Below are 18,478 nucleotides of genomic sequence, written 5' to 3' on the forward strand. Positions count from 1 at the left end.
ATAATATCAAGTTCGTTATTCTTAGAAATTAAAAATGCTCTTTCATCTTTTTGCAATTCAATATTCAGACACACATGAGATGTAGTTTTTTCTCGAATGAAAATATTAATATCATATTTTATATTCGGGTTCTCAAAGGGTCATTTCATAAACTGAAATTAGTTTTCCGTTCTCTCCCAATATGCAGCTGTGAAAATCCTCCCGATACGTGATGCTGCAAACGAGACAAAACCAGTTCAGATGAACCATCTTTTCATCCGAACTGCTCCGTAGGGACTGGAAAGATTACGGTCATTTTTTGGTTGTCCACTGCTTTGTGACATTTGTGCAAACGGTCGGATATTTATGTCAATAGAGCACGCCTTATCGTTCCTCAAGAGCGTTGTTTGAAATGGTTCAGCTTGGCACGTGCCGTCACGGTTAACGTGGTGGAAACTCGTATGCCGTATTGCCAGCTTGACCGGAGCGAGGAGAGTGTGGAAACGACGTAGAGCAATTTCTACCGCTCGCAGGTTGAACTGCTTAAGATCACGTTTTTCTCAACGTTCGACATTAATTGTATCGGGCAGACGAAGTGTTTTAAAGCAGTGGATGTATTAATCTTCGCTTTCATGGGGATTGCACTGCATTCGCTTTCGGTAAAACCAGTGCATTGGTAATTTATGTATCATTAGCTCGCCACTGGATGACCGTGTTCCGGGGTGAGTTATGTCGTCTCGAATGGAATCCTCCGGCGGTGGTCAGTTGGTGTTCCGTTCTGTTTCGCCCCGTAGGGTGCAAAGCCCGGGACCGCTCGATCTGTTAAGAGTCTTCCGTATTGCGAAACGAAAGCTGCCGTCTTGTCAAGGCTGAAAACGGTCAGACCCCAATGGGACGGTTGGTCCAAAGCAAAGTGCCACACTTCGGTCACTGACACCACTGTCACTACTAGGGTAGTCGGACAGAAACAGATACATACGAATCGTACACCCAAGTAGCCGAGCCTGTTGTTCACTGAAGCCACTACCTTTGAGCCTCCCCACTACGCTACACTTTTACGGAGTGGCCACGAATTGATACAAACTTGTTGTACGGTGTGTGCTTTCCTGGGACGGACGGAATGCAAAGGATGCTGGCAGAGGATAAATGGTTTTCTGGCGTCCCCCACCGGTGCGTCTTTTCCACCGGCACCGGCTGACAACGACACAGGATGAGACAATTTATTTTGGCCACCGGCAGCGCAACGACTTTAACGGCTTGTTTGGGAATTTGCTGCACACAGCAGACTGGGCAGTTTTTCCTCCGTATAATGGCGTTCGTTTCGTCCGATGCGGTTATTATGTGAGCGAACGCTGTTCCATATATTTTTCGTTCATTTCGTTTTGATCCCTTTAGTGAACGTGAAGGACGCGGCAAAGCTGCTTAAAGGGGACATCATGAATGGGATTGTAATTTTAAAAAGATATCATCGCACAGCACGTTAACTTCCTCTGTCTTTAAGTATGGCAGCTTGAACCGCTTTCCAGACTGTTGCCGTTTAACTCAAAGAAGTTGACATTCTGTCGGAAAAAGTAGGAGGAAAGAAAATGGCGGCAAATTCATGAGAATAGTCTTCTCGACACAGGCACCATTCGAAGATTATTCTTGGAGAAGTGTGTGTGTTAAATCTCATAAGCTATAGTTATCCGCTTTAATATTTTAGAGAAGTGTAAGAATACTTTAACAATACAATTGAAACATTAAACCAAGTGCATAGTGTAGAGGTTTAACCACTAGATGCCTTTTAGTTGATTCAACTGGTTTAGAAAACAGTGAAATTATGTAACTTTTATTGCAAATGAACATGCATTGCATGAACTTTTCCTTGAACTGTTTATTTGAAATGTTGTTTTCATTAAATCAGAGTTACAAACAATATATGTGAGTTAAATTCAATGTACAATGTTGGCTGAGAAAAATAAGCAAAATGATGTAATAACTGGGGTTCTGTAGCAGCCAAGCAGTATCGTTAGTTGGAAAATTGGGCCATCGAAAGAAATACATTTTTATGTAGCTAGTTGAATATTCGTAAAATACAAGCGCATGCTCACTTTTTTTCATTTCGATTTCAAAATACTCAAGTTGTTCGTCTTTTTAAATATTGTAGTTTTTTACATCTTTCACGAGCATAATTGTGAAATAGTATTTTTACTGAGACAGTTTGGTATTTCTTGTGGCATTTCCATGGATGAAAGCTAGCTTTTGTTTCATCGGTTCGATCTATATATGCATTGGACTATTACATTTTCCTGAGTTTCGCTCACTCGTGTTTGATTTTTTAATCAACATTTTTGATACTTTATTGCAATTATACCTCGCAGAATTACCGGACTGTTTAATTTCTTGTGATCTTCGTTATTAAAATTATATTATTTCCTGGTAACGAAATACCATGATGATCAAATTTCGGACATGAAAAGATGGTGCGATGATTTCCCGAAAAACTGTAACCATGAAATGGAGGCGCATGATGCTTTGTTTGATGGAGGCGCCTGGTCATTCACGACAACGAGGAACGCAGAACGAAATTGAAAATGCTACTGAGAAGTGAATAACATTTGGGCGCCCCTGTGGTTGAATTCAAATTCATGGAAAGTAGAATAATGTTTCAAACATCCCGATACTAAATGCTTCATGTTTCACAGTTTGGTAGTAACAAAACCAAAAAACCTTACAACGACCGTTTATTCGTTGGTTTGTCATTTCAAATCCACCATCGAAACGCTTATCGCTGTGAGTAATTTTCTGCTTATCGCTGCAAGCGGATAAAGCATCCTTGAAAGCTATTTATTTGTAATCTCCTTGCGCTTCGCTTGAAGAACACTTACACGCCATTGACCATGGCTCGTGTTTAAGCCCGTTTCTCTGGACAAGGAACACTAGGTGAGAGCCTTATTCGGGTTTTTTTCCCCAAAAACATATTTTTAACGCAAATCTCCCATATTTAATTTCACTATGGCAATAGCGAGCAAAGTATGTGCTTGACGTGGAACATGATACCGCTTGAAGAGTTTCACTTGTAATTTGCGAGCGTTACCGTTCATGCTTGCTTCAATACCCGCTTCGGAGTAATTTTATCTTTTAAATAAGATGCGCGAGGTTCTGAATTTGTTTAAAAAGGTCATAACTTGATAATGATAGATTTGTTTCCTGTGCATGTTCTGTGCCGTTTAGTGAAATTCGAACGTTTTTCCGAAGCGATTTTCACAGATATTGCGTGCTATCTTGTTTGTGTGAAGCAAATGTAGTAGAGGTGAACACACAGTGGAAGTTTTGTACTGTTTTACCCGGTAAAATCTGACCCATTGGAGAACCCGGACCATAAGCTCCGGCCAAAGCGGCGCCGTTGCGGCTCCAACATATGATATTCCCACGCATTTATGGGATACAACTTACCTCCAAAAGGGAAATCACCCTCGTCGATGATGTCCTGGACGGAGCGGGGCGGTGCAACGGCGGTACTGCTGGGAGCGCCGGCAAAAACGGGCACATCCGACACTCGGCCACCGTTCGCTGGGCTGCCCTGCAGCTTCGGGGCCGGTCCAGGTGGTACCGCTTCCGATTCGCGGAAAAACTGATCCTCGTCGTACAGCTCGTCCTGGTCCTGCTCGAGGTCGCTCTGCAGCGGTTCGTCCGGTTCCGGTGCCGAATCGAAGCGATCTTTCAGCACCTTCCTAGGCACTGGTGTCGGTGCATGGTGAATGGAAGGGAAAAGAACAAAATATACGAGTCTGATAAGCATATGGCACAGCGCTAGCCACCTTCCGCTTACGAGCCGCATGTTGAGGTTCAGCATGACCGGACGATAGGTTGGAAAACTGGAGAAGTTTTATCAACAATTTTCCACCATCTGCCACCGAAATCCAAAGCTCCGACTTTGCGGCCGAAAGGCAGAACCATCGTGCAGTTTCGTAGTTCCGGCCACTGTCTCTCTCTCTCTCACACACACACACTCTCACTCGCTCATTCACCAAAAACTACAAACAATCCAAACAAGCGGCTAGCCAATGTTGGCCACATGACATGCAGCGCACTTTCCGTATACTAACCGCATGTGTAAACAACTTTTAAATACATCCTCGAATCGGGCCGGCACGGCTTGCCGAACGTGGTGCTGTCCGCCGACAGGGTGCATTTCCGCCGACCGTGACATTTTTGCATGACCGTTTCCGTGGCATACGACGCGAGGCAGTCTGCGGAAGTGAGGAGGGTAATAAAACAGATAGAGTTAAGAAAGTGTCCGACTGTGTGACGGGGATGCAAACGCCTGATGCTGTCCGCACAACTCGCTGTACGCGGGGCCAACGCGGGGCTGTCCTTATTCATGTCCAAAAACCCAACGAAACGAGATAGAAAGGTCCATTACGACGGGGTGAGACCCTTTGCGCTGCATGGCAACATCCGTTTTTCATGCTGTGTAGATGTGTGTGTGTGTGTTTGAGTGTATGCCTACGAAGGGTTGGTTGGTGAAGGTCCGTTGCCGGAGGCTATTGGGTTTCGTGCAATAGTATTCCTTTCCGATTAGCTTTGGTGCGAAAACGGTCCCTCGGGCGAGGTTTGCCTTGTTTTGGAATTTTGTCGGATGCCGGTTTGCTTTCTGCTTCTTCCTTTTTTTTTTTTGCGCGTTATGCTAACCATTCCGTGCCGTTTCGTTCTTACCCTTCCTACACCACTCCGAAGGAAGTACGGGAGCCAACCGGTGGGGCAGTAAAAAGCAACTAATGTACGGACCATCCTTGATAGCACCATTTGAGACAGTTTGCTCCCACGCTCGGCCACATTGGTGGGGTTTTCCAGCAGAGCAAGGGGTAACACCGTGTGAAAGGGTTTGAGCTACTTACTTTCCTCCTTGACGCCCTGCGGTTGAGAGCATTGAAGACTTTCGTACTCCGTCCGGCCGTAGTTGGCGCTGTAGATTGCAATCCGGGAGTATGGGTTGCAAATTAATTGAATTACATCGTTTTCGCATGCTATTTTACTGCGGAACTCGTCTGCAACGGAAATGGGAAATAATAATATGGGAAAAAGATTGGTAAAGTGCGGCGAAGAGCAAGGCACCAGTGACGGAGCCGGAAAGGTGGCAAGCCGTTGTCCATTTGGAGCTGGACTAATTAGCTGTCGGATTCGCTGTTGGCTACGGTTTCACGATTCTATTACTGTGGGTTTCATTAATTGATTTACAGTCGTACTGGGAATTTGTCCGTCGCCTAAGGCGTTTTGGATGCTGAGTGCTATTTGTCTAGCAAAAGACTAGCATTTCATAGGTAGCTTAAACAAGTGTTGGAATTGATAAATGCAGTTAATGATTCGTAGTACAATTAACACATCATTTATTTATAGGCAGATGATTTCAAATGATTTTGTTCTGTTGCATGCCTTGGGGCATTAAAAAAGAATTTTCATTTTGTCGTTAACGTATTTTTAACATAGGATTGAATGTGGTTTATCGGAAATAATCCTGCGGCATTAGATTGGTTTTTGCTAACATTCTCACTTTATACAAGCTTATGGAAGCCATTACAAATTTTTAATTAAACGTCATGAGGGTGTTAATATTGTATTCATAAAATACGTAACTACTCTATAACTTTTTGTTTCGTCCTCCATATTTTCCTACTTACGTTGTATTTGCCTTCTTCAGTTCAATTATTTGATATTGTATTCAATTTTATTTATATGTATCTTTTCAATCTTTTCAGTGTGAATTTAACAACATTCTATCTGTTTCAGTTTAGATATTCTGCGTTGCTCTTTTACTACATTTGCAGGATAGTTGGGTCACTTTATTAACGACGTTTGTTCAGACAATAATCGGGACTAATGTGTTTAAAATTGGTTACGAAGGCAATGGTTGTATGCTATCTAATGGAGGAATAATAATGGCGCTTTCGTCGATTGCATTAAAAAGGCATCTGATCGAACCACGCACGGTCAGTTATAGCCGTACACTGAAAGGATGGGGTATTTCTCCGTTGGAACTGTATTTGCCTTGATTGGTTCCCTGCGGGCAGTGACGCGTAACGGGCAGTGCGAGTCGTTACCTTCGGCGGAAGTGGCCCCGGACGGGTTTCAGCTGAACGGCTCCATCTACCAGCTCCTACCGGATCGCTTCCCGAACAGTCCGTTTGTGGTATTTGACAACCACACCCGATACGGGTTTTGCCTGAAGGCGCACCTAGCGTGGATGCCAGGCTACACCAACCTAACTCTCGTGTGTGACTGTGCCGGAAGTTACCGTCAGCCAACGCTCGCACCGTTAATGTTCGCCGAGATCGATCGGGAAACGACAATACCTTGGCCAAATGTCCAGCTGGTGTTTGCCCAACCGAACAAGCTCGCCATTCTGTACGGATGCCAGGATCACGGGAACGGGCTCGTCTCGGAAGGTGCGATCGCTCTCGGCCGCGAACTCGGCAGCTTCGAGCACCCGGAGCAGCAGGCAACCACGTTTGCACCGTTTTTCCCTTTCCACCAACGTCTTCACAAAGCGATGGTTAAGCACACGATGGCTCACGACTCGGAGCTGGTATGTAATTTTCGGCGTGAGTTCTACCTTCAACGTGGACCGACTAAATCGGATCTCCTTTTCATCATGGTGTTCGTCGTCATTGCTGTTACGATGGTCGTTGCCATGTGTTGCCTGTTTTGTTCCACTCGCTTACATGGCCATTGTGGCCAGTAAACACATTACCGACTGTTTGTCTTTGGTGTTATTGAAAGTTGAGCTGTAATCGAAAACTGTACTATCGAAATCTTTGTTTGGACACTTTTGAGGTGTAATTAACTGAGGATGAATTTATTTAAGAGAATGTCCATAGTAAAATACGCTCATTGAATACATTTTGAGAATATTCCAACCAAATTGAGTATGAAATAAAGCTATGGAATGAAAACACTTAGTAAATGTTAACTGTGTCAGCTTTAAGTCCAGCTGGATGAATGTGGAGCAATGATTTAAAAGTGTAGTCATACTCCTCTCTACGACGATACACCATAAAGGCGCCTGGGTGTCATCATAAAGAAGCATAATGTCCCATTCATGCCGACGACATTTATGAGCCCTTCCCGAGGACAACTGATAACGACTTGCACGCACCGCAGACGGACGACGCCTGGACAATTAATGTTGCCAGACAAAACTGGCAGATGGTACATTAGTCGGTGGGCATTTAGTGGCCGAACACAAACCCGGTACCGCGGTGTCATTTCTATTGATCAGCATAAATCTGATCCGTTCCCTTTTGTCGCCGCCGTCATTGTCGTGGCGGAGCGTCCGCTTGACCTACTAAACAGTTCGTCCCGGAACGCAAGTTTCCTACCACAAATCCTTCGCCCCAGTTTCAACGCTGGTGGGGCTTTTCCGATTTTATCGTGTGTGAAATTTATTGAGCCAACGGTGGAGCAAAATAGGTGTACTTACACGGTCGGCACTTGTACGCCACCTCGACGAACTTCCGCTGGCCCGGGCACGGATCGCCACCGAAGGTTTTCGGTGACGCGAGAAACTTGCAGTGGCGCTTCTTTTGGCAGGCTTCCACGACCGTCTGCAGCAGCGAATACTGTTGGAAAGGGATAGAGAAAAAGCGAGGAAAATGAGTGCAATTGAAAATTGGTTAGAATTCCAGTGCACGGCGAGGCGCATTAGCACCAAGACACTGGGCAATGCGGCGTAGCGATCCCTTTTGCTCCTTGTTGAGGATGTTTTAAAATTAATATTTATGCCACTTTTAATTTAATGTCGTGGGTCCTATATTTTGCTCGACGCCGCCACAATTGTTTACGTTCACTTTTCTCTTAAAATTTTATTTTCCTTCCCGTAGACTTCTCTTTCTTTAGTTTTTTCATTCAAAGACCTTTTTTGAATTTCATAGAAAATGCTCTTTTCAATTTCAAAAGGTTGCATCGTTCTATACTGAATAAATACAGAGGATTCTTGTCTTCTTGCAGTAAAAAAATATTCTTGTAAACGAACTTACAAAGACATGAGATTTGGTATATAGAAAAATAATGTTCATATAAATACGACTAACTTATTATGATGTAGCGGACAAAACTTGATGACATATGTATGAAGATATATGAATGATTATTTTCACAGCACATCACGCAACGGTTATATAATTGCTACCCTTCAATATATTTAAATGGCCTGATGAACTTTCCTGGTCAATAAATACCCGTCATATGAAACCACCATATAATAAATCCCCTTTCATACTGTTGATTGCCGGTCAGTACAGCACAATGACTTCCTGCTTAAGGATGCGTTAATTAATGCTTTAATAATATCACAATATCAAACAATGTATGGAGGCACAAACGATGCGAACTTTCGATTAAAAATATCTTCCATTTTGGAAAAAAAAACTTCCCTTGCTGGTGCTCAGAACGAAACGTAAATTAATCTTATCGCTCTCCAACGTACCAACACTGCCCGGCGTTTGACGTTCAAAGCATCGCCGGGCAGACTGATGAGGTTGTCGGATTTAATAAATTCATTGTGGAAATGTACCATAATCGGATTAATCATCGCTCTTCGGCCAGCCGTACCAAGAAGGACACCAATGGCTGTGACGTTTTTTTCGGTTCTTTGCTTTCTTCCATTTCTGCATTTGACCCGATTCGGCTATCTTTTTTCGATTAAATTCTACGACACACGCATCGAGCGATGTTTTTTCCCGAGTTTTTGCGTGTGTATACCATTCATTTCGGACTGTGCATTTTGTACGCGTTTGTATTTCGAAAATTTTTGCATAGTAATTTCAATGGGTGTGAAGTTCCAACGGGTTGAAATTTCAAACGATGTGGTACGGTACAATGAAAGTGAGAGAAAACCGTAAGCTATAGAACATTTCCAACTCTGTTAATGAATATGATTGAGCTTACTTATTTCTTATCCTGATGCAGTGGGAGTGCCTCAGTTACTTTGTACAATGGATTTCTAGGAAACTAATTTACATGGTGTACGATGTATAACAACAATGTAATCGCATTGAAAGTCACACTGCATCTGCTAGGAAATGATGTCCGATGCTGCAGGAATAGGATGTGAAATGATTACGGCAAGAATACGGTATCCTAACAAGGTTTCACAAATCTCTTTAGACACTCATGTATCCCACTCATAAATAATCTTCCTTGCCGTAGATTCTATTCATTAGACAATATACGCATCTTTTGCAAATACAATGTATCGGTACTGATATGCATCTCATTACTTCCCAACGTACGAAGTCAATTCGAGTACATTGCAAAATTGACATCAAGCTAAACATTATGGAGAACACTATAAAATCCTCGATTTTATCCTCGATTAAATCTGAAACAAATCAGATTTCATTGGTTCTTCATCTTTTCAGTTGTTACCGCCGATGGTAAAGTTTCGTAGTCTTTTTCAATCTCAAATTCTTAGTACTTTGAATTAGAATAATCTTGAATTCTGATGCCAGGAAAACAAAAGTTTTAAGAGATTCGAAACAGCTATAACGGCAACTCAGCCTTCTCATTTCAATATATCTTGCGATGTCCAAATTTGATAGAGCAACGTAACCCACTTATTGTTCATTATTCTTGAACCTTCCAAGAAGGAAAGTAAAGTAAAAGGAACGCATTGCGAAACAAAGACTGAAATAACGTCAAATATATTGGTCTACAAAATCGACAAGCAGTAGATATTTAAGTTGAATTTCAATAACAACGCATCAGCGGCGGCTTTTTGGATGATAGTTATAGATCATAATTGATACAAAATAAAGTAGACAAGTACAATGTTTAGATGCCTGCGACGTTTGAGATCTATATTTAAATTTAAATTTGGTCGATAGTGCGCATCACATGCTTCGTACTGATTTCCGGTGGCGAAATGAGCAGCATTTCAATTTGACAACCTTTACAATAGAAATCTAGGGCAACAATCTGTTTCTAGTACGACGGCTGAATATGAAGCACCACCGGAAGTGTACAACATTCGCATGTGTGTGTGTGTATATCTATGTTGGTGTGTATGTTTTTCGAGGGATGGTTAGAGCCCCCAAGCGGATGTAGGTGAATCCTTTGTCTTGCTGCTTGCCAATTCTGGTAAGGTTTTTCAAGGGTTTATCAAGAGGACACGATTGCAATTGGTCCAATTTGGGTTCCGCAGGGAAATTCCTCCCCACCACACTTCCCTACTTTCTTACAGGTAAAGGAGTTGCTAAAGTATAATTCAAGTTGCTCTCCAGTAAAATCCTTTTCCCTGGTTCGGTGGTAGTTGTTTTCGCTGTTGGCACGCTTTTTGTTGTATCACGTACCACCTAGCACAACGTTGTATCTGGGGATGTTTTTGAATGTTCCAACGCCTAGTGCCTATGTTGGGTTTGGTTGCCGGACGAGGATTTGTAACGCCATTTTTTCCTCGCAATTGTTCATGCAGTACACGCCTAGTTTACTTTACCGAGCGTGAACCTGCGTGAGTTTGTTTAAGAATGTGTTTGTGAGTTGTTGTCCAGAATTTTCTTGCCACTTATATTTACAAAACACTTGCTTGGTTGTGTGTTTTTGAAGCCTTCCAAACATTTCCATGGAATTCCTGCGCAAAATTTCCAGCATCCTCGCTGAGCAAATACCGTACCACTGCCATGAGGGACGATTATTTGACAATAAACGCACGAAGCGGTGTGTAACATTAAACGAGCAAGGTTGACAACACGCGTGGGCTGGAGTGTTGGTGTTCGGAGAGGTTTTTGTTACAGCGAGGGCCGCGATTACTAGCTAGTCCGAGAGCCGCGCCGATAACCAGCTGTTGACAAGATAGGTCTAATTGAGATAAATGTTTTTCTGCAGGCGTTTGCTGTCCTTGCTGAAGGAGGGGGCTTTTTATAGGCGCTTTTTTGTGTTTGGATAGAAGCGGTTGAAGTAATTTGTTCCCAGGACAGTTGGTGAAAATTTGTTGCGGCATTAGTTCGTGGAAGTTGTCCCGCCAAGGTCGGACGATGGCTGTTGCGGAGAGTGTGTATTTGTCGTCGGACACTCACTTTAACAATGTAATTTATGACAGGATTTTGTTCACCTCGGGTGTTTAGTTTAACGAATCTTGTTTGTTTCTTTTATTACAAATTGAACGTGTGTTCTGGTACAAGATCATGCACACAACCTATCTACAATCCGTAGTTTTGCAGATTTATTCTATCCAGTAGACTATTTTACGATTCGTCAGTATGTTAGATTAATAACATACTTAAGATCTCTTTGAAGTCTTTAGAGGTCATGAACAGCAAAATGTCATGCACCCAATCGAAAGTTTATCAACGGTTGATGTTCATTTGGGGCGACATTTCTGTGTGCTTCCTGATACTTGCAATGAGGTGTAAAATATTATTAGTTTGGGGTGTTTTATATTTTTTTGACCACCCTCGAACGACCAAGCTATCGCTCGGAACAATCTCGAAAGCGAAAAGCCGGTAAGTAAGCGAGCGGGAGGGAAAATTGTTAGGACCAATTGGTAGAATTTTCCTCACTTCTTTTTTAACATGCCTGCCAGTTCATTGTGTGAGGGGTTGTGTGATTTTGTTGCTCTGTTTTTCTTTTTCCTATTCTTGTTGCGTCATTTCCAGGAAGATAAGAAAAAGTTCATCCTTTCAGCAAACTTGAAGCTTGGACGGCCGAGAACATGAGCATCGTTGGTGCTTCCGCCGGCTTCGGCTCAAGAAGGGTGCGCCAAAGAAGGCCGCCTAGTTTGCAAAAAAGTTCGTTCGGCAGATTCAGCAGAACCGAGGTAACAGTTTTGCCGCTGATGCTTCTTTAATGATTACACCGAGCCGTTGGAAGCAATTTGGGTGCCCCGTTGCAACCGCAGGCGAAAAAGTTGGACGGTTTTGGAAAGGTCCAATACCCAGTTATGGCGTTGAAATGAAGGAACATTCGTTGTCTTATTTATTTATTTCTAAAGAAGTGTTAGGTTCCTTTTTAATATAAGGACTGCACATTAGTTTACACAATTCGTGCTGCCTTGAGTATTTAAGTTAAGCTAGCACCCATTTCACCTCGATCAGTAAAACTTCCGTCAATTGGGTCAAAACTTGAAGCATCGAGATACCTTCATTTAATTTGGCATATTCCACTGTGAAGTTGGAAGAATTTTTCCAACGAAGAAAGCGGAAAGCTTCTAACGCGATTACGTGAGCAGCATTACTTGTCAGTTCATTTAATAAACATTTTCACTTCCCCTTAGAGACTATTGTTGGACGAATCAGTTTATATAATGTAACTTTATGCGGACCATCTCAAAGTAAGGTTTCCTGGCTTTACTCTGAACATAGTCCGAAGCAATTGTCACACTTCGGGTTTCGACGAAGATGCACACTAACAAAACGCTTCGACACTCTGGCAAAAGACAACCGTCTACGTCGACGAGCACGGTAAACAGGGAACGCCGGTTCTGGAGCCGACAAAGGCGGAAATATCACAGGCTGTGCATAATTTAGCAGTTTTCGAAAGCGCATTAACGCTGTTGTGATTTGGCGAAAGTTTGCACATTTTCCGGAACCCATGCTGTCCCGGGAGCGCACAGTTTTTCCTGTGTCTGTTTCACTTAGACGGGTGGATTATTTTCGTTCAACTGAGCGGCATGCAAATGGCCCAGCGCAGCCACGGGACAGTCGTTGAGAGTTTGGTGATTTGGTGAGTATGAGCGAGTTTTTCGTGGATTCCGGTGTGCAGCCGGTATCGTAGGATCGGGTTAGTATGTTTTGCCGTAGCTTCCGTGGCCTGTCGTCACCACGGTTGTTAGGGGTTGTTTTTTTTTCGCCCGAGCACACTTTGTTGGGACGTTTCAGGCCAGCTGTCAAAAACAGCACGGATTTCTCTAACGACGTACTAAATGAGAATCAAGTAGTATCTTCATTCGTGTGGCATAATCCCGACGCCATGACACTAGCTCGAATCGAGAAAAATGTACACGTTCCATAAAAATTAGCTCAGGTTTACCTACAGTTGAATCAATGCTAGTGAATTTAACAGTCAGTTGAAAATATCGATTAAGATCGCCTCTGGTTGTGTGAAGCTAAGCAGAACATTCGGCTCAAATTAATAATTTATCCTCCAACCAATAGAGCTAGAAAAATTTAAAGGTATTTCATGTAAAAACTCTCATTGTTGCTTATGGAACCATTTAGTCTCCCACTCTCCTACTTCGTTTCTAATTATAATGTATTTTAATATACAAATTTCAAAAGTTTATCTTAAAAGCCCTTTATCTTAAACATTGAAGAAAATGAATTATGTTCACTTAAGAAATTTAGAATTGGAGGGTTTCAGTGTTCTTGTTAGTGCAATTTAAGGATAGCAACATTAACATTTTAAATGGTTAATATTTTACAACGAATCATATTGTAACATTTCTGAATCGTTGACATTTTGGAAGACATTTTGCATTTTATTTGAATAGTACTTCGCTCGTATTTCCATTTTTATTATCTTTTTTACTCGCTTCAATATCAATGGTAAAATTGTTCAAACGGTGATGGTCGGAAAAAAGGAGGGAATTTTACTTAGACTGCTAACGAGTGCGGTTTTTTGGTTTTTTTTTCTCCTTGAACCAATTTGCTAGTTTTGCTTTTTTTTTGTTATTTCTTTTTTGATCATTCCAATCGAACGAAGACAGATAAAAATAAACCAAAAACGAAATCGGTGATGATCGCGAAAAGCAAATTTCATCCAATCAATTATCGTTCTCACATTTCTGCTCTTAGTAGGCGAAGAAGAAAATGAAAAACCGAACTGACGAAACACGAGTTGTCAGACTCTAATTGGCGGAAGATTCTGCGAGTGCAAAAATGTAGCAGAAAATGAGAAGCAGCAACAGTCCTTTGATAAGTTCTGTGTGCCAGGAGTAAAAATAAATTATATTGACAAAAAAAAAGGTTCATGATGGCCACCAGCGTTCGTGTTGGAATAGTTACGGAGGCTAGCGTTTGGAGAGTTCAATGGAACTGAGAAATGGTTAAGGATACGATTGATGTATAACACTAGAATCGTCGGTTGCAAGCTATCGTTTGCTGCGAGTGAAAAGCGTAGACGAGCACGTAAAACGAGAGAATATTGCCAAGAACACAGAAATTGTAGTCAGAAGTAAAAGTAAAAAAAAAGTATAAAAAAAGGTTCACGAAAAGAATGGCAGGAGCAAAAGAACGAATCTAGTTCGAATAAAAATGATCAGATAACAGGGAAGCGAAATTATCGAAATTGGAATCAAATTATTTCCGTCTCAGTAACGGGTCGCTTGGAGTGAATCTTTTTTGCGTTCTTGCCCAAAACAAACGACTGTCAATGCAAATGTAAAGACCGTTGAGCCACCGATGAACCGAACGAGCGAAAGCTGATCTTTCCCAGAAAACGAACCACGGTAAGAGGTATAGTTTTTTTCTCCCCAAGTTCCATAGTGTGTTGCACAACACACGAGTCTTTCAGAGCAAAATCCCGTCGCCCATTCTCTTTTTTTTTCGTCACATTCCATTCGGTGTCCAGCGAATCGAAAGTGTCTAATTTGGTATTCATCAAAGCCCGATGGCGCTCTCTACAGAGCTCCACTGAATCCTAGACAGCGGATGCTGCATGCAGCTTTCACTCTGTTTCTTGCTCTTATATGAATTTTTGTTTCACTCCACGGCCGTTCCCTCGTTGGCGTTCATTCGAAGGAACATTTATCCGATTAAAATGCGCTTCCTCGAACGGGCCTCGGACAGTTGGTTTGGGTTAAAAATATGCTAGTAGGATGATTCCCATAAAAACTGGCGCCTGGCGTGGACGCAGCGTGCGAACGCGACACTGGTGACCTGAGCAATGGGTCGGATCGGTGGGATTATTTCACTTCTGTCCACTGAAGGCGTCTTCTGTTAGCGCGCCCGTTTGTTCAGTTGTACGAAAAGAGTTTTTGGCAGAGAAAATGGAACCGAAATCTAAAAGGATCTGTCGTGGGTTATTGGAGGAACAACCGATCGGATGGCACGTTCGAAGGACACAATCTTGTCATAAATCGGACACTTCCGTTTCGTCGATGGGGCCTTTTTCGTTCTCTGCAGCGCTGAGTACGCTGCTCGCCCCTCCCATAATCTCCGGTATCGATGGAGCTCGAACGAAATCAGGGCGTATTGAGCATAGTTTATCGAAAAGCGCGTCCTAGTGCATGAAACACTTACTGCACGCCCGGCACGTAAAGCACCGGAATGGCCAGGGCAACATTTCTGTTCGGAACAGAAAATGTAGGAAAGGTCTTTACTCTGCTGCACACCACTGTTTCTGAGTCTGCATCACCCCATAAGCTCAAGGGTTGGTTAAATGTCGAATCGTGACGATGATTCGATTTGGATTATTGGATTCTGGCGGATCCAATATTATTATTTTCTATGTGTCCCTACATTTTTTTTCCTCGATTTTGGACACTTTTTCGACAGTGACTATTCTGCGATCCTATCGAAAGGTATCGTTCGAAACAGAATTTGTTATTGAAAGATTCTCGATGCTAAATTGATTAGTGCACCGGTGTTAGCAAAACATAAAACTCCATGTTATCCTACGCTGGTGACTCCAGCCAATTGCACGTTCGTTTGTGAGAAGCACTTTTATGCAGATTAGAATCGATAACATGCAGCAACTGCTAGTTTTCTTTGTTTATGCTTCATACTCGAAATCTTTTGATATCGCGTTTGTTTTAAGTGTTAAAAAGGTGTTTCGATGTTTTGCTTACACCGTCGATTTTTTCAGCGACTTGTTGAATAATTCTTTTATTGTTTTTCCAGAGTTCGTGATATCTCTTTTAATGCATTTTGAAAATTAAATTTGAAACATTTATATTTTATTATGATATCAATTTATTATTCAATATTTCAAAAATAATATCATAGGATAATGACCTAAAGTGAATCCTTAATAAATCGTGCTTAAACTTTGAACAGTACTAACAGTACCCATAAATGTTGAGAGTCTTATGACATGAGTTTCCATCTTCATTGATAGTCCAAGAGGCTCTTGAATCTTGATCTCCTTCTATAGACTCCTCCTGGGTTAAGTCTAGGGGCAGACAACTTTGATTCACAAAAAATAAAAATTAAAATGCTGAACAACATTTTAGTAAATTACATTGTCAGGGATAGTTAAAAGTTATTTTAATATGTTGTGCAAGGTCCTTAATATAGGTAAGAAGTATTTTTCTTGAAATGCAGAATTATTTATCGTTTTAATTTAAACTATGTTAGAGATGGACAGGAGACCGTAGATATTTTACTTAAATTGTTAAATAATTAAAAAGTAAGTTACCCCACCCTTGCATACTCTGATATGTGTTCAAAATTTATCATTTGTCCAGTTCCGAGAAGAAAATCAATGCATTTTACAAACTAATGCAACGGGTGTTTAGATCGTATTATTTATGCCAAAAGTTTTCCCATTTCCAACTCCAGACCCATCGGGGGCGCTTAAACACGATGCAAAACCAAACGCTTCTGGTGGTTAGCAAAGCAGATTACTTTTACACCTGGACCACCTCAACCCACTATTGCACATTCTAGTACAACGTTGCATCGATTCGATCGATTATGTCGAAAGTGCTTGTTAAAAGTAGTTTCCGGCACCGTGCCGTCCTCGAGCGTCTCCAGGTGAAGTTTGGAAAACCCTGTTGCTCCACCATGGTACCCTCCAGTCCTTTTTCAGCAAAAGGATGGAAACGGTTTTGCAAGCTGCGCACAAAACTGTTGCAAGGATTGAGACATAATCCACGGTCCTAAATCTGCTTCCCGCCCGGATTACGGTGCTTAGCAGTTACGAATTTATGTGCACTTTGGCCACGATATTTCACTCCCACCCGGGGGTGATTGAGTGAGGGTGGCGTGATAAGATGGTGGCCGCCCGTGCGGGGAGAATAAATTGAAATATCGAAACGCTGTTTAGTATCATTTCCATTGATCGGCACCGGGAGACGACCCATCGAATGGGTGGGTCCCGGGCGCGGGTGCGATCAATCGTTTCCGATTGCGTGAGAAGAAACGGGTGAGACAGAAGGAAAAATTGACGCCCTCCACCGATGGCAGCGGATTGGCGGGTCGGTATGGGTGGTGGCCCAAAAGTGTTGCATATTTATGGTTTACGGAAAAGAAGCGAGTTTTACGTAAATGGAGCCCATCATTTTGATGTTGGTACCGGTGGATGCGTAATGCTTGTTAAGGGATTTTTTTCGATTTCCCTTCTTTTTTTTTTGCTTCCCAAACGAACCCTTTCAACCGAACCCGTGCGGAAGGATAAAACTGTGTTGAGGAAGCTTTCGCACCATGCGATGCCTAGGACCCGGCGCCTTCTTCTCGGTTCAAGCCGATCCACTAACGGGATCAGCATAAATTCATGCCGAAGCCGTTGGTGAGTTAGAAAAGACGAAACCGGAACGATATTTCGTTACACATCGACAAACGAGGCGCTGAAGCCTTTGAAGAGAGTTTGAAGTTTTTCCTGTTTTATCACCGCCCCGTCGGATCATCCCACCACCATCAGTGCCGGGTTGGAGGGAAGGGCTCAACTGCGGAGCATTTTCTTTCACCGCCGAAAGATTTACTTAGTCGGGCTGTTTTCCATCATCGCTTGTATGCGTTACTGCGCCGTCGGGGAATCATAAAGCGTGCACGATCCGCTGGCGTTATCCTTTCGGGCCCGGTCCCGGTCCCGGTGGGAAAGTCCAACACGGGCTGATGGCACATAAACGGGTTGCACTTTGCTGTGCTGTGGAGGGCCGTAGCGTCTTCCCTTCCAGGCCGAGCGCAAGAAGACGGGGATTCATCCCTTTTCCTTCAATCCATCCAGCAGTCTGTAAACGACGTTGTTTTATGCCATTTTATGCCCGTACTGTGCGCGGACGCTACGGTTTACATTCGAAAATCAAATGAATTTCTCACGAAAGTAGCTCCCCGCGGGTTTGTCATCGTGTGTTCATTTGTTTGCCGAATGGGGCGTACGTGGACGCGAACGGTGTCGTAAAAGGTAACTACACTGTACAAATACTCTGTAACGATGGCCGGGAATAGTGAACGTTTCGTCACTACTGGTACCAACTTACTTATATGGTTTTTTTTTCGACACAGGTGTTTGTGTATCGTACATTTTTAATACTTATGCTTGACGTTCAACAATACCGGGACTTTCATTCTTGCCTAAGTTCTCTAGCCCTATTGTAAATAATATTTTTTAATTCTCATCTTTACACTCAGGCAAAGTGTTTCTTAAATTGTTTTGCAGATAAACCGATGACATGTTTTATTGTTATGACAGAGTTTTATGCAAAACAAGCAGCTCGTTGTGAGTTGGATGGTATCCTTTTCAAATATTGTAAATTCTTTCCTTAAGAAAACTACTGAACTAAACTAAGCAAAACAAATAAAAAATCTAAATTCCACCACCGGCATACCCAAAAGGACAGAAGGCAACATGGATGTGAGATTGCGTA

The 18,478-nt window shown here is 42.5% G+C and overlaps 1 protein-coding gene across 1 annotated transcript in view; it reads right to left on the reverse strand.

Moving 5' to 3' along the window:
- The window catches only part of LOC131287974 (protein eva-1-like), a 75,924-nt gene that overhangs the window by 4,985 nt on the left and 52,461 nt on the right, over positions 1-18,478 (reverse strand). Inside the window, exons 4-7 of the mRNA XM_058317069.1 lie at positions 7,439-7,577; positions 4,860-5,009; positions 4,068-4,211; positions 3,415-3,699 (exon numbers count right to left, since the gene is read on the reverse strand). Of these exons, the coding sequence (XP_058173052.1) occupies positions 3,415-3,699; positions 4,068-4,211; positions 4,860-5,009; positions 7,439-7,577 (718 nt within the window). The remainder of the gene's footprint in view (positions 1-3,414; positions 3,700-4,067; positions 4,212-4,859; positions 5,010-7,438; positions 7,578-18,478) is intronic.

Source organism: Anopheles ziemanni, chromosome 3 (genome assembly GCF_943734765.1).
Source record: "Anopheles ziemanni chromosome 3, idAnoZiCoDA_A2_x.2, whole genome shotgun sequence".
NCBI lineage: Eukaryota > Metazoa > Arthropoda > Insecta > Diptera > Culicidae > Anopheles > Anopheles ziemanni.